The 21,862-nt window shown below is 40.5% G+C and overlaps 1 protein-coding gene across 1 annotated transcript; it reads right to left on the reverse strand.

The window, feature by feature from the left end:
• Positions 1-1,856: 1,856 nt before the first annotated feature.
• On the reverse strand, positions 1,857-21,222 carry LOC146513750 (stromelysin-3-like). The gene is made up of 8 exons (XM_085167029.1): positions 21,069-21,222; positions 11,508-11,773; positions 8,350-8,493; positions 3,957-4,090; positions 3,656-3,870; positions 3,332-3,536; positions 2,432-2,692; positions 1,857-2,326 (listed from the first exon to the last, which is right to left on the reverse strand). The coding sequence occupies exons 1-8, from the start codon at positions 21,171-21,173 to the stop codon at positions 2,199-2,201; spliced, it is 1,458 nt and encodes a 485-aa protein (XP_085023155.1). The 5' UTR covers positions 21,174-21,222; the 3' UTR covers positions 1,857-2,198.
• Positions 21,223-21,862: the final 640 nt, after the last annotated feature.

Raw genomic sequence — 21,862 nt, forward strand, 5'->3', positions numbered from 1 at the left:
GTGTGCTCCACCAAGATTACGTGGTTTTCAGGGAAGGCCTTGCATGTTTCAGTAAGAAAATGCTGAACCACATACAGTATCTGTTTCAGCAGCATCGTGGTAGAAGACTGCAGATGTCGAACTGGCACGCCTGCAGTCCAGGCTTTACGCCAACTGAGAACATTGGGAGCATCATGAAGTATATGGCAAAGAAGACCCAGGACTGCTGAGCAGCTATAATCCTCTATGAGACAAGAACGGGACCACGTTCTGCTCTCCTCAGCTCCCACACATTTACAGAATGTAGTGAAAAGAGGAAGGGACACTACACAGATGTAATTATGCCCCTAAGTTTTCTGAGATGTGTTGCTCCCATTAAAAATACCTATTTCTTAAAATGGTACATTTTCTCAGTTTAACCATGTTTTGTATCTTCTACTTTAAATCATTTCTGGGTTTATTTGCAAATGTATTTGATATTTGCAAATAATAATTCTCTGTTTTTATTTACATTTTTCACAGCATCCACAGTTCTGTAAAACTGGATTTGTACATGTTTATATATACAATGCCAACACACATTTGGGGAAAGCTGAGGGGGAATTTAGTTAAAGCAATTTTTCTCAGAACTAAACTGTGGTTGAAGTTATTACTTAGGAAAACCTTTACATTTTTATTAATTTTTTATTCTACTCAGAGAAAATTTTATTTTTTAAAAAAACATATCAGAACTTGTAGCGGCCAGTCCTCTGTACAATCCATGCAGCATTTGGTGAGATACTTGAACCTGCCATCTGTAGAGCTATTCTATTAGCACAGCTATAACCACTTCTTACAACCACTTTTCCAATTAGTAGATTACCTGCTCTACCTCCCGAGATGTAGCCATCCCTAAACACACATGGTCAGATATACACATATATACCACATGACCAGAATACAGTGGCCCGGGTTTGAATCTGACCTGAGACTCTTTGCTGCATGTCTTCCACCCTCTCTCTCTTCGCTTTCCTATCTGTCTCCACTGTTGCTATCAAATGGCAAAAAAAATGGCTCTGCAAGCAGAGGAGTTGCTCCCTGCTGAACATTGGAGTAGAATTTAGGATTCAGGCACATCCACACTGACTTCCCTCTTCAAACCAGGAAGCTACATCTATCATTTTTAGATGCAATCTGTGGTTGTAAGCCAACAAACAATATAGTTGGTGGCTCCAGTAGGTGTGTATGGTTAATGAACAGCTAACACAACAGGAGAATACTCTTAAATATTTTTAAAGCGTGTAAATAACCTTGAAAGTGAGTTTGAAAATTTCAATCAAATCAAAACTACACATTTTTTGTTGTTGTTGTTTGTTTGTTTCTACCACTGACGCAACTCATCAATAATGCCAGACTAATGTGAGAAAGTGTTTGCCTTAATCCCTTAATTAAAACTATTCAAACACTCAAAAGAACAGTTTATGACTGTGTGGGTTTTGAATACTCAGTGCATGAGTACTATGAGTTATTATTTTAAGCAGTTCCAGAAAGTTAATTCTGTTTATCTGGATGTAGAATTTTCAGTGGGAGTTTTGTTCATCTTCCAAGTGACTTCTTTCATCATTGATCAATAGTCATGATACCATTTACAAAGACGGGCCTGGGAAACAGACGAACATGACATCAAGAAGGCCCTGAGTAAATGTGGTTATCTCAGCTGGACATTTGTCAAAGCTGGGAAGGTGCCTAAAGAAAGCTCCAGCCAATCCAGAGAGAAGACAGACAACTGCTGCCTAAGCAAAAACCCTTAGTGAACCCTTATGTGTCATGAGTATTGGAACAACTGAGATGCATTTTCCCAAAACATCATGCCAATTTGCATAATAATGACCATGAAACTGACCTCACAGCCCATTGTTAGCCACTGGTGCCAGTTTTAGTCATTATGCAAACGTACTGTTTATAAGGTTGGGGAAGCCTGCAGTCAGCTGAGATGGGGGGATATAAGCTTGGATCTGAAGTTTTTATTGAACTGACACTAACAATTTTAACTAGCTTTCTCCAGACTGTATTCTGACACTGACAGAAACATTTCTGGCTCTGCAAAAGGCAAATACAGACACTTGCTTTAGAGTCAAATTCATGAAATCTATCAGATTGAATATATCCAAAACATCTTGAGTGTTTTTTATGGGAAATTTAACAGAAAAACTGATCTGTAAAAGTAATGCAGATGTAACTTATTTGGACAGAGAGGCAGAGCAGCCAAAGAAATCCATGCCGATGCTCCGGGGATAGCCTTCCAGTACCTTCAGTGCCACAGGGTCAAACTTCCAGTAGTGCATTCCACTCAGGAAATTGGCATAGCCTGTCAAAGGGCAAAAGAATGCAACAGTGAACTCCACATGTACATGTTAAAACCTTCTCTAGACCTACAAGTCACTAAGTCAGAGGCGGAGATTACACTCCTCACCATATCTGTCCAAAAAGGCTCCATCAATGTGGCTGGGCATTCCCCTCCACTCGTAAATGCTGTGGGGGTGTAAGTCATTAATTCGATTATCCTGAATATTGAAGGACCAGTAGTAACTCGACTTGAAGAAGTAGACTTTCTCAGTATGGTCCTCTTCCCACTTCAAAGCTGCTTCAATGTGTGTTACAGGAAGACCCAGCCGTCTCACTGAATCTGGCCCTGTTATCTTCCTTTCAGCATCAAAAATCCAGTAGCTGTCACCTGATAAGTAATAATTAAAATTAATTATAATAATTAATCAATTACAATTAATAAATAAACAGGATGTTGTTTCTAGAAATCATCCCTGCTGAATACAAGTAAAGCACATCCTTGTGAAAAAGTACAACCATGTACAACATTCAAGGCTACTATTTCTACCATAAACTCGTGTGTCACTGTGGTGAAGATTATTATTTTATTTAACCTTTTTCCTCATGTTCCCACGTTTCACCAGATTTACCTCATTTCCTCTCTTGACTTTCTCATCACTGATTGGCTCCTGAGTATCTTTCTCCCTTAACTGAACTCACCAGACACACATTTTATAAAGGCTTCACTCCCTTTCCCTCACTATTTTAACTTCCACGTGGCAGTTAAGAATTTTACAGTCCATGTGTGTCTTCCTTTAAGGTAAACTACATTTGCAAAGTCATTGATAGCTGTTTTATTTACATTCTGACTGCCTAACAATGTTAACTTTCAGCTTCCTAATTAGCAATCCCTACATATCATTAAAGTTATCAAAATCACTTTTGCTTGACTAGTTTTGAGGAACAAAGGATATTTTGTGGAAATACTTGTTTAATGTGTCCTTCCCCCATGTCCCCCAGAAAAAAAATGTCTAGTTCGCGTCTGTACCTTGGAAGAACCAGATGTTGCCAGACTTGTCTTCAAACGCAGCATCAATGTGTTCTGGAATTCCTTTCCAGTGGCGTGATGATAAAGCTGGATAGCCAGCTTGTAGCTGCCCGTCACGTATTCGCCAAATATATTGAGACTTAAAGAAGAAGAGCTCTCCCCTGATCATGGATACAGCATCAAAGTTTGTTTTGCAAGCATTTGGCTGGAACACAGCAACAAACTTAGTCTGAATATTTTTGTCTATGAACTATCATGCAAAGCAGCAAAATACAGAATGGCTTATATTTTTTAAGTAAATACATGTATTTTCAAGGGCCTCACCAGTTCAGTCTCAATCTCATTGGTCTCTGTCATCACAGGCGGCGTGTGCCGAGGGGATCCGTACAGATACTGAATGCCCCTTTTGTCATCCTCACTCAGCTGCAGAGGGTAAGCGTCACTATAGAATGGGCACATCACAGCATCGGGCTCAAGGGAGTGCTGCAGGCCCAAAACATGGCCAAACTCATGAGCTGCCACTTGGAGGAGGTCTGTGCCTGAAAAAGCAAACAGAGGAGGGCAGTCAAACTTAGAGTAGTTATTTTTGGTTCCAATCAGCTCAAAGCTTTTCAAATGTACTTACCAGCATTATTGCCCACTGTCCAGTGCTCATCATAGTCAAAGTGGACTTCTCCCTCTCTCTGTGTCTGGGGGAAATAAGCGTGAGCAAGGATTCCTCCTGGACCATCGAATGGTAAGCTGTCCCCATGCCAGTACCTACACAATCACTTCTTTTAGAGGACAAGGTAAACCTACCACATATCATTCTTTTGATGCTCTTTCTCTATGCTAAGGATGTTGCAAATTGAGTACAGTGTAACTCTTAACTCTAAGTATTAATTCTAAATCGCAGTGCACATCATTCAGTGATTCAGCTAATACCCTTATACACATCCAGTTAGCAGAGTTGTTAATTGTGTGTGTGTGTGTGTGTGTGTGTGTGTGTGTGTGTGTGTGTGTGTGTGTGTGTGTGTGTGTGTGTGTGTGTGTGTGTGTGTGTGTGTATTCTACTATACTTGTGAGAACCAAGTCACTTGGTCCTCACCAGTTTGAAGGCCTTTTTGAGGCTCAAAATGTGGTTTTTGTGTCAGGGTTACAATTAGGTTATGGTTAGGTTTAGGGTCAGGGTTAGGCATTCATTTTTAATGGTTAGGGTTCACCCAACTGCTGAACGGCAGTGCTCATCCACAAAAATATTTTGAATTTACAAAATCTGAAGCACACAAAAGCACAACATTTAATGCATTGCCAGTCCCTGAAAAGGTTCATTTTGTTGTCATATGGTAATAATGAGAACTCCTTGTGTCCTAAATTAGTTTGCTTTTAGTGATATTGGTAAATGTTAAATGGACTGGTTTCAGTTATTGAGTCATCATGTTCAGGACTCTGAAACAGATTCTGCGAGGCATGAAGACATGTGTAAGAACAAAATTAAATATTTATTTTACTTTCACAATAGGACATGACTGGTATAATTAAATATGCAAAAAAGTGAGTAGCTGTTAAAGGGAATGTCTGCTTGTAGAATTATACTTGGATTGCATTATTTAGCTAGAAGAAATGATACAATGGTCAAACGACTTTTTATGTGGACTTGTTGACTAGTTGAAATTTCAGTGGACCAATGTTTCTGTAAGGAAACTATGTAGGACATGCTTTGACATTGAAGTATGTCAATAAGCTACATATTAGGCACATGATGCAATTCTACGCTGCACCCAGTAAAGTAGTGGCTAGCCTATTTTAATGTATGTAAGTAAGTAAGTATGTTATACAAAAAATGGTAGCGTGATAGATTTTAACCGAGTACATAATATTAAACACAATATAGCAGTAGTTCTAAAAATGACTCGTGAAAGTAACTTGTACACACGTTAGAACTTGAATTGCTGACAAAGTGAAGTGTGGCAGGACACTGAAAAACAGGAGAGCTGTTATGACATTGTAAGTATCATGAATCTGATGCCAAATGACTCTTCTGATTTGATACAATATGTAGCCAGAGGCATGCTATTAAAATCCCACCAAACAAATCCTATGTTGCATTTGTTCCATAATCTTCTCTCAGTCTTGGCTGGGAGACATCTGGTTTAGTGTTTCCTGGTTTACTATGACAGCAGGAGTCGTGCCTGAGATTTATGTCTGGGTCTTTAAAAAAAAAAGTTGATTCTGTTCATCTGGGCGTAGCGTTTTCGTTTGGAGAAATGTTTCATCACTCATCCAAGTGACATCTAGTCTCAGCTGACTGCAGGTTTCCCCAACCTTTTAAACTGTACATTTAAATAATGACTGAAACCAGCACCACTGGCAAACACTGGGCTATGATCCAGAAACTGACCTCACAGCCCATTGTTCGCCAGTGGTGCTAGTGCGAGAGAGTAAAAGGTCTTTTATGTTTGAACTGATAAAAAGTGCTATAACAGACCTCCTCCATATTTGCTAATAGTAAATAATCTTTATTCCTAACTAAAGATATAATCAAAATATAAGTTTGATTAATATGTTGAATGAGAAATGCAGTTTGATTAATGAAAACTATTCTAATGTCCAGATTGTGTCTGCACAGACATGATCCAGGTTTGACCTTGGCAGCTTAGAGTCTGTGTGTGTGTCTGGAAAATGCCTAAGAGTTATGTGTGTCTGGAAAAATGTGAAAGATAAGAAATGTGCCGCCAACCCATAATTATACATGATTCTGAATAAGATAAAGTAAGAGAAATGTAATTGAAGAGAAATACCATAACTTAAATAAGACATGAAAGGAAGCATATTCATGTGTGACTGAACATTCATATGTGCTGGAATTATTGACAAATTAAGTACTGCATAGAAAAGGAAAAAAATAATAAAGTGATTTCTAAAGTTGCTTTAAATAATATATCTGGAAAAGCCAGATAGAGAGAGAGAGGTTAGGTGAAAAAGTGATACAGGGTTCTTCCCTTTGTCTTCTGCATGATGAGCAGTTCAGAAGATCGGACCTAAGATGTCGAAGATTCCAGCAGAGACCCCGGAGGGATTGACCACTGGACTGTGAACCTGCAAACTGTTTTTGTATTTATTTATTTATTTGGCTTTTTCTCTGCTCCTTTTTACCATGTTAGAATATTAATTCAAAAGGATTTGGATTTCATTTGTTTCCCGTTGATGTGTCTCCTAATGGGTCATACCTACATGGAAGAGATAAGGGCATCGGTGCTCAAGACACGCTCATTCCCCCTAACCTCCTCCCTCACAAGGATCAGCATTAGCTCAGAGTTGGTTAATTAGAAAAGTATAATTCAGCCGATTTCAATATTATTTCGTGATTGTTATTAATTGATGCTTTGCTCTGCATAAATTGCTTTAATAAAATGTCCTGCAATTAAAATCTAAATTATAGACATTCCCATTTCAACTGTTTGTGAATGTGATGGCTTCAGCCACACATGGGTAAATCATTTGTCCATTTGTTCACTTTATTAGTTTGCTTTGCAGTTTTCTTCTTCAATATAATTCATTAATCATTTGGTTAAACCTAACACTGATATTATGAGGCGCGCACAAAGTAGCATTGTGGGGGTTTTCTAAAAATGTTTTGTTATATTAATTATGTTTCTCTTTCTTTGAGTTACCTGGGTTTGGGCGGTGGCTGTTTCCTGTCTGGGCAAAAGGCTGGCTGAGGACTCTGGGAACAAAATGCCTGCTCAGCAGGACCAACCATGGGCTTACCAGGAGCAGGGGTGTTTTAGGTTTACTTGGGTTATTCTGTGCTTAGTTAATATTAGTGTGTGTTTTTGTTTTCCCCCTATTGTGTGTAAATGGTTTGGCCAAACCATTATAAAAGCTACCCTCTTTGTAATTAGATCAGTTTGTGAGTTAAACAAACAAAGTGAGACACAACTTAAGTTTCTGGAAATTACTTTTCGTAGATTTATATTTAGTTGACCTCTTTTATGGGCCTGCTAACTATGTTTTTGAATTTTATCATTTTTGAATTTTTTGAGGGATAAAATAAAGAAAACCCTCTTGCTAAGCCTCTGCCTGAACATGCCAGCATTTGTTTAGGAAGTATGATTTTAAAAATCTTAAGGCAAATGAACTTTTGGTAAAAAACATAGGTTACTTAGTTTCTTGCTTTTTGTTGAATTGTACCAGCTAGTTTCTTACCTTGCAGTTGCTCTGGAGGTGTGCCTGTGTCTACTGTCTGCTTAGACTAGCATGTGTGCTCACCGTTCCACACCACAGCTACATCTGGGCAGGCCAGAGTTTAAGTGATTTGATATCTAAATAGTGATGCACTAGTTTTGTTGTTTATTGCAATTCTGAAACTGCTTAATGCTGATTACGATTTGGGGGTTTTAAAGGGCTAGAACATGAAGAAAAGTGCAAACACATCATGTGTGATTACTGTACACATTGTTAATGGTCAGGATTTCATCTATACAAATATTTAAATCTGAATACTTGGAGCTGTTTCATTCGACACACATGCTTAAGATGGCTCATCTAGAATTTGGCCAAGAAACAACAAATCACAGAGTTCCTTTATCACAGCTTTATTTCTGCTGTATCTCGTCTTCCAGCTTCACATTATTGACAGTATATATCAAAGAAATCTGAAGCTGAGCTTGAACAGGATAATCGTATCTAATCATACGAGCATTACATCAGGGAAAAGTCAGAAAAGTTGAAGTTGAGGTTCATGAAATGCCCTAGTCAAAGTTCAGATTTGAAACTCACTGAAAATTTGCAAGTGGATTTGAAATAGGTAAAGCATGCAAGAAAGCATTTAGCATCTTGCAACTGGGGGGATCTGCAATGGTTTCAAGGATTGCTCTGTATTTATTTTTCATTCCTGTCAATATTTTTGTTGAATAAATGAGTGACAAAGCAAACTGTCCTCAGGTTGTTGTCTTAGGTAAATCAATGTCTCAGTTTAGCTGAATTTCTATTCTTATAGGCCAGTGTTGTGTTGCTCACTGGTGGACATTTCTCACCTGTTGAAATCAATGATGATGTCAGCGTCCTCACTGGTTACTTCACTGAACCTGAGAGGAGTAACAGCACCCCACACACCAAACGCTTCCTGGAAAACACTCCGCACTTTGTCCTCACTCATCTGCCAGGGAAAACGTATGATCCTGGTTGGCACAAACACATTAATATCATGTTTTATTAAGCTTTAACATAAATTTAATATATATGTTCATGTGGTATGCTAGACTTCTTAAACTCTTGGAAAGAAACTGGTCCAAATCCATGTGGATCAATAGTATTAATCAGCATCGCTGCCTTTGGCTCGTCTCTGTCTATTTTTGATTTGCATATGATTGCTGGTGTTCTGTCCTGGTAGGCCTAAGAGTGGATTCCCTTTGGAGTCTGTTGGGGTTTTTATTTATTTATTTATTTATTTATTTATAATTGTGGTGTCAAAAGCTTCTGCTTTTGGTCCTTCTGTGTCAGTTTTGTGTATTTGGGCAATAGAGTAGAGCTTTGTTTCTGTTAGCAATACCAATTAAAGGCATGCATGTTTTTCTGGGGAATAAGCCGGTAGTTAGTCCACCACCCCCAACTGTGACGACTTGTACGTCAAGTTCAAGTTCCTTTTATTAGTACCCTTGTTATTTATTTTGCAATTATGAAGTGGCTCCCTGCTCAAACACAGGCACTAGTAAATCTGTACAAGCACCACACTTCTTTAAGGCTACAAAGAGCTGTCATAAATAGGTAAGTTCAGGTTTAAACAAAAAAATTGAATAGCTTAAGAAACTGTATCTTATATAAAAGACCTACCTTCTCTTCAGTTGTCTTCTTTTAGCAGTCCCTACATTAAGAGTCCCTACTCTCACCTCCACACTCCATTCCTGCCTTTCTTTCTCTTGTGCTAACTCCTAACATGCCTTCCTCCTTTCCTCTATGTTTGTCTTTGGCCACCAGCACCTTGTTGGATGTTGTCTAAAGGGCTCGGAAAGCTAAAAAGCGTCTGGACTTCTTTAAGTTTCTTGAAGACATTTCACCTCTCATCCGAGAAGCTTCTTCAGTTCTTCTCTGATGAGCAGCTAAGATAACCTGGATGACTGAGAATTTTCACAAACACGGTGGATGTTGTTAACAACCTGGGCCCCGACTGCATGTTTTATTTGGCCAACATTTTATGCAAGATGCACTTCTCTGATACAACCCTCCCTGTTTATCCGGGCTTGGGAGTGATATTAAGAGTGCACTGGTTTGTGGCCTATGCCAAGTCTATGCCAGGGTGCTGGAAAGGAGAGTTCGTCCGCTAGTCGAACCTCGGATACAGGAGGAACAATGCGGTTTTCGTCCTGGTCGCAGAACACTGGACCAGCTCTTCATCCTCTCGAGGATACTTGAGGGTGCATGGGAGTTTGCCCAACCAGTCTACATGTGTTTTGTGGACTTGGAGAAGGCATTCGACCGTGTCCCTCGGGGTGTCCTGTGGGAGGTGTTGCGGGAGTATGGGGTGTCTGGCCCATTGCTACGGGCCATTCGATCCCTATACAACCGTTGCAAGAGCTTGGTTCGCATTGCCGGCAATAAGTCGGACTCGTTCCCGGTGGGTGATGGGCTCCGCCAGGGCTGCCCTTTGTCACCGGTTCTGTTCATAATTTTTATGGACAGGATTTCTAGGCGCAGCCAAGTGGCGGAGGGCTTTCGCTTTGGTGGCCTCAGGATCTCATCTCTGATTTTTGCGGATGATGTGGTTCTGTTGGCTTCATCGGGTGAGGGCCTCCAGCTCGCACTGGAGCGGTTCGCAGCCGAGTGTGAAGCAGCGGGAATGAGGATCAGCACCTCCAAATCTGAGGCCATGGTTCTCAGCCGGAAAAGGGTGGAGTGCCCACTCCGGGTCGGGGATGAGGTCCTGCCCCAAGTGGAGGAGTTCAAGTATCTCGGGGTCTTGTTCGCGAGTGATGGGAGAAGGGAGCCGGAGGTCGACAGACGGATTGGGGCTGCAGCTGCAGTAATGCAGACGCTGCACCGGTCCGTCGTGGTGAAGAGGGAACTGAGTGTAAAAGCGAAGCTCTCAATTTACCGGTCGATCTACGTCCCTACCCTCACCTATGGCCACGAGCTGTGGGTAGTGACCAAAAGGACGAGATCGCGGATACAAGCGGCGGAAATGAGCTTCCTCCGAAGGGTGGCTGGCATCTCCCTTAGAGATAGGGTGAGAAGTTCGGCCATCCGGGAGGGGCTCAGAGTAGAGCCGCTGCTGCTCCACATCGAAAGGAGCCAGCTGAGGTGGTTTGGGCATCTGGTAAGGATGCCCCCTGGGCGCCTCCTGGGTGAGGTGTTCCAGGCATGTCCCACCGGGAGGAGGCCCCGGGGCAGACCCAGGACACGCTGGAGAGATTATATCTCTCGGCTGGCCTGGGAACGCCTTGGTGTTCCCCCGGATGAGCTGGAGGAGGTGGCTGGGGAGAGGGAGGTCTGGGCCTCTTTGCTTAGGCTGCTGCCCCCGCGACCCGGCTCCGGATAAAGCGGATGAAGATGGATGGATGGATGGATGGATGGATGGTTTGTGGCCCATTTTTCAAACAGTAAATTTGAAAATTCATCAATAAAATACATTTCTTAGCAATAAAAATATTATTCTGATTAAAGAGCTTGTGATTATTCGTGGATAAACCATTATAGGTGCTTTGTCTTTGATGTAAATATATAAAAATTGTGTATGTTTCTGTTCTTTGTCTTGTGTACTGTTTGTTTGTATATGTGTCTTTCTTGCTGCTGTTACACCCAAATTTCCCCTTTATGGGACAATTATAGGATTATTCTATTCTGTTCTATTCTATAGAAACATAAGTTATTATGGTAATTGCCAATACTGTACATTTAGGGCAGTTATGGCATAAACCTAATACTGGTTGGTGATGTAATAAATTTGCTAAGCTTAACGTTCCAGTGCTTCCACCATTTATAAGATAGCTGCCAGTTCTTTTGACAAATGAAAACTAAAAACAAAGTCTTAATGTGAAACTAAACAAACATATTTGTTTCATTAGATCCCCATACTAAACTAAAACCATCAGCTTTGCGTTCCACTCCTGCAAATTATGGTCATGTAGGCAGCCATGTAACACATCAGTAAAACAAACAAACAAGTCACTGTATTTAGAGACTTTTTAGTGTTTCTTACTTGTAAGTTAAGTCTGTCTTCTCCCATCGCCTGCCATAGAGCGCAAATCGCTTCCTGCGCTGCTGTCTACTCAGGGTGTCCCTCCTCTTTTTCACATTGTTGTATGTCGTGCTGAGCTGCATTAATGTAGGATAATCTGGGACTCCACAGCGAGGACGATTCCACAAATCTGTGTCATTTGGGGACTTGAAATCGTACTCTTCATTTAGTGTGTCCTGTTCATGACTTGGCCTCTTCTTCAGACCGGCATGACTGTTGCTCCATCTCTGGGGGAAAGAAAACAGAGTCAGAGTACTTTTTAGTTTTAATAGATACATAAAGATGTAATGTTGGCTATGTACCATTTCTGCCACCTTTCTACTGGTAGATTCCAGATTATCCTTGGCTTTTGACTTCATACACACTTCTTTGAAAGTAAATCATCACAAAATACTGATGCTGATGACATAACGTTCATAACGTTCACACCCTCCTGGAGAATTCAAAGTACTTTCTTTATACAAAATGCCTCATTTTGTGATGGGTGCATTCAGCCATTATACAAGCACGTCTTTCTATGCTTAAGTGCTTCCTATCTAACATTCACACATATTCATACTCCAGTAGATGCATCAGAGTGCAATTTGGAGTTAGTGTCTTAATGCATGCTCAATCATCCAGGTAAGTAAATCCCAAAAGGTTGATTCTGTTCATCTGGATGTTGCGTTTTCAGTGGAAGAAACACTCCGTCACTCATCCAACTGACGTCTTCAGTCTCAGGTGACTGCAGGTTTCCCCAACCTTATAAACAGTACATTTGCACAATAAATGAAACTAGCCCACTGAATGAACAATGGCCTGTGAGGTCAGCTCCTTGATCATTAATATGCAAATTGTCATGACTATTGATCAACAACTACTGATCAAAGCCAAAGACCATTGATCACTGATCAAAGTCTATTGATCAATGGCTATGAGTACCATTCACAGAGAGTTGAGGAATGGCTGCAAACACGGCATTTTAAGATGGAAAAAGTCAAATCTCATGATGTACCACAATTCACGGATCACATTAACTCGGTGGACCAACAGATCAAATTCACCAGGGGAGATATGAAAAGTGGCAGGTTAGCCTTCTTAGACTGTGAGATTTCCATCAGTAATGGGGGACAGTTAAAAGTTTATGTGCACTGCAAACCTATGCATACGAATCAGTATTTATGGTCTAACTCTCATCATCCACTGGAGCACAAACTGTGTCCTCAGGACGCTACAACACAAAGCAAACACCATCCCCAGACACAGCAGCCAGGGAAGCAGAATAACATCACATCCAGAAGGCCCTGAGTAAATGTGGTTATCCCAGCCGGGCATTTGTCAAAGCTGGGAAGGCACCTAAAGAAAGCTCCAGCTGATCCAGGAGAGAAGGACAGCGAAAACCCTTAGTGATCCCTTATGTGTCAGGAGTATTGGAACAGTTGTTACAGTTGAACAGTCTAAACACCGGGTCTCTGTGGCTTTTAAACCTCAAAACATGCTGAACCAAAAATTGGTCCACCCCTAGGATCGAGTCCCCTGACACAAACAGAGTAATGCAGTGTACGCTGTTAAGTGCCAGGAGGACTGCCATGATTTTTACATCGGTAAACCAAACAACCTCTGACAAAGCGGATGGCACAACACAGAAGAGCTAACTCATCAGGCCAGGACTCCGCAGTCTATTTACACCTACAGGCCAGTGGACACTCTTTCAAGTATGAGGATGTACATATCCTGGACAGGGAGGAACGCTGGTTTGAGCGCGGAGTCAAGGAGGCCATTTACGTGAAAAGGGAAAAGCCAGGAGGGGGCCTAAGGGTACATCTTTCACCATCTTAGGCTACGTCCACACTAATGCGTTTTCGTATTCAGTGGTGCTGGTTTCAGTCAATATGCAAATGCACTGTTTATAAGATTTGGGGAAACTTGCAGTCAGTTAAGACTGAAGAAGTCACTTGGATGAGTGACGAAACGTTTCTCAAACTGAACACGCTACGTCCAGAATCAACCTTTTGGGATTTGTAGTTAGTATTTTTCTCAAGGATATATGGAATGCAGACTGGAGCAGCCAGAGATCAAACCATCAGCCTTACTAGATGAACCTCCTGAGCTCCAACCATGAAGGGCATCAGTGTATGAGCTTCAGCTCAGTTATCCATATGATGTTTGAAGTGTCATAAGGTGCTGCGCTGGGCGTCTGTCACACTCCCTCATTACATGCTGACGTCAACTGCTGGCTCACTTGTGTTGGTTTTTGTTGTCTGATGTGAGGGATGTAAGTTGGCCCAGGCCAGCCTATGATTGTTGGTACAGTTCAGTTTCAGAGTTGCTGAGTGGCCTGTTTTTCACTGAGAAGACAGTTAGCTGTGCTAATATGCTGCTGTGACAAGGAAAGAAATCTGTCAGCAAGACTCTGGACATAAAATGTAATAAATAAATGTGTAAAATTGCAAATAAGGCAGAAAATTGCTATTATTAATGAAAGGATGAAAGTCAAAGTAAGAGGCAATTCAGTTTTTCAAACGTGAAGTGTACTTTTGGTCTACTTTTGCTGCTGGTTCAGTAAATTTTGATCGGAGTGATGAAACCTGCAGTTTGAAATTCTGTGAGGTGTTTGTTTTCAGCACCAAAGGTATGTCCATGTGTATCGGGTGAACGGTGGGATCCACGCATTGTGTTTATATCTTGCACTTACTTGCTTTTTAATCATTTGCCGTTTCAGCTGTTGGTGGTTGTTGAAATGACTTTGTGAGTTTTTAGCTGAGATTCTGATGTTTCTGTGGATACCACACGTGTCTATATTTAAAAACACATCTTACAGTACATCCCATTAAACCAGATGTTTAATGGGATGTACTGTATGCCTCCAGTACCGGGAGCATTGGGGTTCAACAGGTTAATTGTTTATTGCTTAATTATGTTGTGTGGCATGAATGGCCATAAGGGAGGTTTTTGTCAGTAGGAAAAGCTGCAAAACTTATGAAAATACAGTTAAAAGTTCAACATTTCAGCTTGTTTGCGGTGAGCAACAGATCAAACAAGTCAAGAATGATAAATTTCTTCAAGCACTGTAAAACTCATTTAGACGATCAGACACCCAATATCACTGAAATGCAGCCAGATACTGCTCGTTTTACGTTTTCACTTGTTTTTTCACTTCTTCTGACATGCTTGCATTTAAATCCGGCTCCTCGTCTCCCTGTGTAGGCCATATCCCTCAACTGTGAAAGGGTGGAGTGCTCACTCCGGATCAGGGATGAGTGCCTGCCTCAAGTGGAGGAATTTATGTATTTCAGGGTCTTGTTCACAAGCAAGGTGAGAAGAGAGTGGGAGATTGGCAGGTGGATTATATCAATTGCAGATACTGAGAGAAGCTGTTACTATACCAGTCAATCTGTCGCCGCGCTCACCTATAGTCGTGAGCTGTGGGTAGTGACTGAAAGAATGAAATTGCAGATGCAAGCTGCATAAATGAGCATTCTCTGTTGTTGGGCTGGCCTCTCTCTTAGTGACAGGGTGAGGAGTTAAGTCAGAGAGCTACTGTTTCTCCACATAACAAGGAGCCAGTTGAAGTGGTTCGCAGATCTGACAAGGACGCCTCCTGGGTGAGGTGTTCCAGGATGTAATAGGATGCATTGGAGAGAAATACCTCTTAGCTGACTTGGGAATGGCTCAGTGCTACCCCGGAAGAGCTGGAGGACGTGGCTGGGGATGGGGAGGTATGGACTTCTCTGCTTAGGTTAGAAAATGGATGGAAAGATAGACTCAAGAATATACTTTCCCTGTCAATTCTAAAGCTACATTGATCTATATTGCTTTTTGGTACTCTAGCAGAGTCCAAGTATAAAGTTCAGTTCAGTTTTGTTCAGCAGTGCTGAACCACCGCCACTGCTTTAGACCTTTACTTTACAAAATACCTTGTTGTTTTTGGTTTTTGAGGCTCACTCACAGCAAGCAAAGCTGTTAATCATCAACATCAAATGTCAGGTCTTAATCTATTAACTATACATTCAAAAACATTGAAGCTTTAATTGTGCTATTTGATTTTAAACTTATAGAGACCATTTAATTCCACCTTATACTGGGTGGAGAGCACTTACTAACATGACGGAGGTTGACTGAACTGAATTCTTAAACTGACCCTTTGTCTTTTAAATCAGAATGTCCCTATTTGCTTTGCAGAACAAATAGCATTTGTCTTTGCTAACAGATTAATGGCTGCCAGGGCTTTCCTGCTATAGGTTCATACATCATAACTTTAATCTGACAGGCAATTTTTTACAGTAAATGGTAAATGGCCTGTATTTATATAGCGCTTTACTAGTCCCTAAGGACCCCAAAGCGCTTTACATATCCAGTCATCCACCCATTCACACACTGGTGATGGTAAGCTACATTGTAGCCACAGCCACCCTGGGGCGCACTGACAGAGGCGAGGCTGCCGGACACTGGTGCCACCGGGCCCTCTGACCACCACCAGTAGGCAACGGGTGAAGTGTCTTGCCCAAGGACACAACGACCGAGACTGTCCAAGCTGGGGCTCGAACCGGCAACCTTCCAATTACAAGGCGAACGCCCAACTCTTGAGCCACGATCGCCCCTGTAGTGGATTGAATTCAGTGGATTGAACAGTAGTTCAATCCACTGAAACTGTGGGAAGTGCAACAACAGTTGAAGACTGCAATCATGTCTTCTATTACTAATATACTAAAATGTAACGTGATCAGTAACTGAAGATAAGGATTCACTACCCCTATTTGGAATTCAGTCATTTTTACCTCATACCTTATTCGCACATCAGTCTATCGTTGAGTAGTGTTGTTGGCCACAGTTTTGTTTTTTCCCCCAAAAATGCCCTCTGACGAGAAAGCCTATTTTGTTCCATTCAATACCCAAGAAATTTCAGTTTTCACAAATTGCATAGCTACGTGTCTACTAATAAAACTTCTGTAACTTTGTGAAAAACTGAAAAGTTTCTATTTTCTATTTTCTACTATAGAAATTTTAGTTTTTTACAACTACAAAAAACAAACAAACTGGAAAATCTAAACAATGAGCAACCAAAACTTTTTCTGAAATTTTACACATTTATTTCTTACATTTTAAGTCCAAAGAGTCATGGTCACAGTTTCTTTCCTTGTCACAGCAACCTTTTCTTCATCATGTAGAAAAAAAGTTGAATATGTAACATCTTTATACTGTCAAAAAGGGGATTTTCACTGGTCCGGCCTGTTTAAAATGCTTTAAACTCTTAAAATGAGTTTGGCACCCCAGGCTTAGACAGTTTGAACAATGCTGAAGCCAGAGCCATGCGGAGCTAGCAGATCGTTCAATTTAGGATGAGTGACAAAACTATAGTTTGTTCTGTAAGTATATTGGCAATGAGTACATGTTTGCTTAAAAGGCATAACACAGAGTCACATGCCACTAAAAGAAAGCATTGTGTATGTTTGGGAATCCTGCCGATGGGGCCAACGTGTCCCCACAGGATAGTGTGATTCCTGCTTCCCAAATCAGTGTGCCTGAGATACAAGCCACGTGTACTGCTGGGCCCATCTGCAGAAAGGAGCATTATAGTTTTATCTAATAGGTGGTTACACTGAGGACTCTTTGTTGATGATGTTCAAACATGCAACTACACGTATATGTGCAAGTATGAACCTGCACACAGAAAAAATGTGCACACACACAAAGATACAAAAAGCTGCATCACACACAGTGAGCAGATGTCTGGAAATTCCCTCTTCAGTCATGACATCAGGTCACCTGCACTATAATACCGGGGGTGTTTTATGGGAGGTTGTTAAGGATGGTAATCTAAACATTAGCGAGAATTATCATTTTTACAGTGACACAAAAAACAAGCAGGACTTGATTCAAGTCCCTTTTAAACACGTGCAGTGAGATATCTCACAGATATCCCTTGGCAGATATAAAGTAGCTAAACTTTAGATAAAGAAATTTTTCCAGGGTAAATATTTAACTACAAAAAGTCCTGAATATCAGCAGGCTGTAAGTGTTTTGCACACAGAGAGCTGACTGTGCTAAGTGTGGGGAATGTTTGCAGGATGAAGGGTATTAGCATGAATAGAGATGAGAGGCTGCTTCTCCAAGGTAAACATCTATCAGTAAACCTTCAGTCAACAAGCCCCATCATACTCTAGATAACATCAGCTTTTCCATAGGAACCTTTGAAAACATTGCAGTTTCTGTGTGTTGTGGTTTCTAATATGAATGGTTAGTTTTCTCTGTCCTTTGTGTTTTTGATGGTTTTCCCCTCTTCTGTTCTTTCTGTGTGCCTGCGTCTGCCTTTCTCTCAAATCCTTTTTAGTTTACTTCCTGTATTATTTTAAAGTTATTTTGATTATTACATATTTCTGTCTGATTGACCTGATTGTTGCCCTATTACCCCTCTCTCCCCGGTGTCTATTTAGTGCATGTCTTTTCCCTCATTCTTTGTTGCACTTCCCTAACATGCCTCCATCGTTTCTCCTGTGTGAGCCGTGCTTTTTTGGATTGTTTTTTTTTTTTATTGGACTTTCCTGGCTCACTACACAGGGCCTGTCATTAAACCAGTCATTTGTTGTTTTTATTTCCCCCCATGTACTTGCAAATCTCTGTTGTCTGTATATTGGATGCTCTTGTAAAATAGACCTTAACAAACTTCAGCAGATTTTAACCTTTTGTCCTCATCCCACACTGTTTTCGGTCACTCTTTTGGCCATGTGTGGACAGGGAAAAACTCAGACGTTTGGAAACAATCAAGCAGGCATACAGTTTGCTTTTTGATTCGATTTTATCGGTCCCAAACTCCTTTGTTCAGGGTGGAAATTTATGAGCGTATCACGCAGACCCTGCCAAATTCCTTTCATAAAAGTCCCCATCCATAATTGAGGATGTAGGGCAGAGTGATTTCATTTGAAAACAGTTTCCAGATAAAAGTGCATAAGTGTGATTATAGAAACAGTGAGAACTACTGTCTCCAGCAGTGAAAGTATTTGGGTCTGTGATTGGCTCAATACCAAAATAAAACTACCTCTATGTCTTGCATTCAAAATACCATGATAATATATCATCCAGATGATATATTATCATGAGTAGCAAAAATACTAGAAGTGTCTAAAATGAGAGGTACTGTAATACAATGAGCAACTTTTTTCAGTTCTTGAAGTTAGACATAGTTTTAGCTACTTTATAAGCTCCATCCAGTGTATACCCAGCTCAGCAAAAGCTGCAACTCCATTTTTTTCATTGTTGATTAATTTGTGGAATATCTTCTGGAAACAATCACTTAGTTATTTGATCTAGAAAATGTCAAAATACATCTTTTCTTATTTTTTCCAAGAGTCCAAATTGATGTGTTCAAATGTCTTGTTTTGACTAACCAAAATAGTGCACTTCTCTCACCAAGGAAACAATTAACAAGTCCATTTTTAACAGTCAACAAATTAAATCATTTCAGTTCTGGTTGAGGTTACTTGAAAAACTCAAATAAATCTAGAGTACAGAGGAATGGAGGGAAAAAATTAATTTAATTCATATGTTTAAAGCTAAATTTACATTTAAAACTATGTTTTCTTGTTTTCTTTTGTCCTTTCAGCTTCTAACATTCTAACATCTTCTGAACATTTTGGTGAAAGACCTCTAAAACATGTCAAGAGGCCCAAACAAGACATGGCTTCAAGGGCCACAAGCCAAACAGCACGATTATCCCACTTAAACTGCCTCTTAAAATATGTGAGTGAAAACAACATGATAGTAAAGCAAACTAAGATTATGCACTGCATAAAAGGGACAACAATATTGCTTGTTTTTATAGATGCACACTCTGGTCTGACGCGTCTGAACAAGCAAAGTTTCTGCAGTTAAAAACACAGACATTTCCCGTGTGTTGCATTTTACATCATTGTTAGAGGAGTATGAACCACAGAGCTGTCTTCGTCTTCTCCAGGTTTTCATATTGTGAAAAAGTACATTTTTTGAAGGATTCAGATGACATATTCTGTCTCAAACTTTTATTCTTTTATTTCACTTTAATCAGTTTTCTTCTGATTAGATGTTCCTCATAAACAGAAGATTTGAACATAATGTGGAGAGTTTGCGCTCTTGCATCTCACCGCTGTCTTTCTGTCTAAACCTGAAGACATGTTCTTCAGTGTTGAAGCAGCACAACACTTATTAACAACAATGATTGCTGATGGTTGGTTGCTATTTTAATGTGGATTTTTGACAATTGTGTCAGTCTCCAAAAATATTTGCACTTAACTGTAACTGTATACATTTGAATGAAGACCTTTTTTCATTAACCAGACTCAAACACATGTAAACTAATGTGTTTACATAATCATAACAAAGAATATTAGAGCATACGATGTTACGTTGGATAGTCAGGGAACTACACAGAAACTGCAATTATAAGTATCACTAAAGTGGATTTTGGTATATTAATCTACTTTCATAAACTGTGACTAAAAAAAAACATCTTTAAAAAAACTTTTCTTTATTTTTAAAGTTGAGCTTTTGCCTTGACTGTTATGAGCAACAGCTCAATAGGTAACAGGGTTTGTATAAAATGCTAGTATTTGACTTAATGGTTGTGCTGCTTAACCTGCAGATAAACAGATTAATTCATCATTGACAGTCCAGAAGGAAGATTCCCACACAAAAGAATGTCAGGGACTGATTGTTAGTAACATGAATCTGTCACAAGCAGCAGGTCTGCTTCAGCTATTAGGATTAGTCACTGGACTCAAACAAGGAATAAATAGGAATGCCAGACAGCTGCACAGGGTCCTTTTTGCCAGGGCCGGTTCCTGTCTGTGGACACTTAAAGCTTACAAACAAGTCTTGGTGGTGTTACTCTGCTGCACACTGCCTGTTTACCTCGTGTTTCTGTCTTTAAGTAGTTATCTGCGTTTTCCCCCTGAGTCAGCAAATAAGTAACGTTTGCACCGGAGTTACCAGGTGCGTGCCTCTGCCTGCATAATCTGACTCTCACTCACCGGAAAGCAGCTCTGGCACCCTCCAGGGTACAGTACACAGTAACAACAATAAAACTTCTTTTTTTTTTTTCTTTCTTTTTTTAATCCTTCACAAACAGGACCGACCGTGTTATTCCAAAACAGAAACACCACACTGGTAATCTGAAGATGTTATAACTATGAAAATCATAGTTCCCTGAGTCAGTTGTGACAGAAACTCAAAGAGACTTCACATCTCACAAATCTCAGCTGTTCAACCATCAACAGCTTTCAGTGAGAACATCGATGTCTTTAAGGGCAGCGCATGGAGAATCATTAAGGTATGCAGAACAACAAAGGAACTTACAGCAGCATCGCTAAAACGAGTGGATGTGACGATACATGCAGCACAGTTTTGAACACACACACACACACAATATCAGGTAACTTTGACATGTTTAATTAATTTATTCATGTCAACTTCTGTATTAATGGATGTTTGTTCACCATTGCATCTGTGAACACTTTCCCATTCATAAGGATCTCTGAAAAGTGCATTTACGCTTCAGATACTTTGACTCACCTGCAGCTGCTTGGCGGTCCTGTGGTCGTGTACCGGCAGAGAACAGACGCAGAGGAAAAGGTACAAAGGCAGGATGCTGCCGTAAAACTCGGCACCTCGCAGCATCTTTTCAACGCTGTGACGGCGACCGTGCAACAGAGCGGACGGAGCGAATGAATGTCGGCCCCGGTGTCTTTGTCCTACTCGGGTAACAGGTTTACCACACACGTGATTTAACCCCTTACACTCCCAGCGGTGCAGCTCATGGGTTTCGCAAACTGCTGTAAATCAAAGCGAGTATTACACTCTGCAGAGGAGGATAAAGACCACTGGGAGGTCTTTTGGATTCTTTTTTCCAGAATTCTAAGAAAAAATTCTGCATTTGAGTTTGTTTGTTTTTCTGAATTCTGGAAGAAAAACAAAATCCAAAAAACGCTCACATTTGTTCCTCTCTCCGGTCACCCCAGTCCTCTTCCGTAGCACTCGGACTATACGATGTAGATTCAGAAAGAAGGGAAACCTGTGCGTCAGAAACATCGAATCCTTCGTTCTTTTGGATTTTCTCTGGAAAAATGTGCAATTTCTCCCGCTTTTGGCGGAAATCATTTATGTAAAGACATTCTTTATTACTCTCAGATATTTTTTTCAGCTTCTCCGTTAATGCTTTTCAGACACAACACGCATATGGTTATGATATACCTGTCTGTCTTCTTTTGGTCCAGAGGAGGACGTAACTGTTCCTTCTGATATATTTTCTCTGTTAGTAGTACCAAATGTGTCACGTATTCACACCAGCAATGCATTCCCTTAAAATT

This window comes from Neolamprologus multifasciatus, chromosome 7 (genome assembly GCF_963576455.1).
Source record: "Neolamprologus multifasciatus chromosome 7, fNeoMul1.2, whole genome shotgun sequence".
NCBI classification, from domain to species: domain Eukaryota; kingdom Metazoa; phylum Chordata; class Actinopteri; order Cichliformes; family Cichlidae; genus Neolamprologus; species Neolamprologus multifasciatus.

Excerpts from the sequence above, each read along its gene's own strand:
- LOC146513750 (XM_085167029.1), bottom strand. The coding sequence starts at position 21,173 with ATGCTGCGAGGTGCCGAGTTTTACGGCAGCATCCTGCCTTTGTACCTT. Across the intron at positions 8,494-11,507 it reads AAGACAGACTTAACTTACAA|GATCATACGTTTTCCCTGGC; the intron begins GTAAGAAACACT and ends TGTGCCAACCAG. Across the intron at positions 3,871-3,956 it reads GACAGTGGGCAATAATGCTG|GCACAGACCTCCTCCAAGTG; the intron begins GTAAGTACATTT and ends TTGCTTTTTCAG.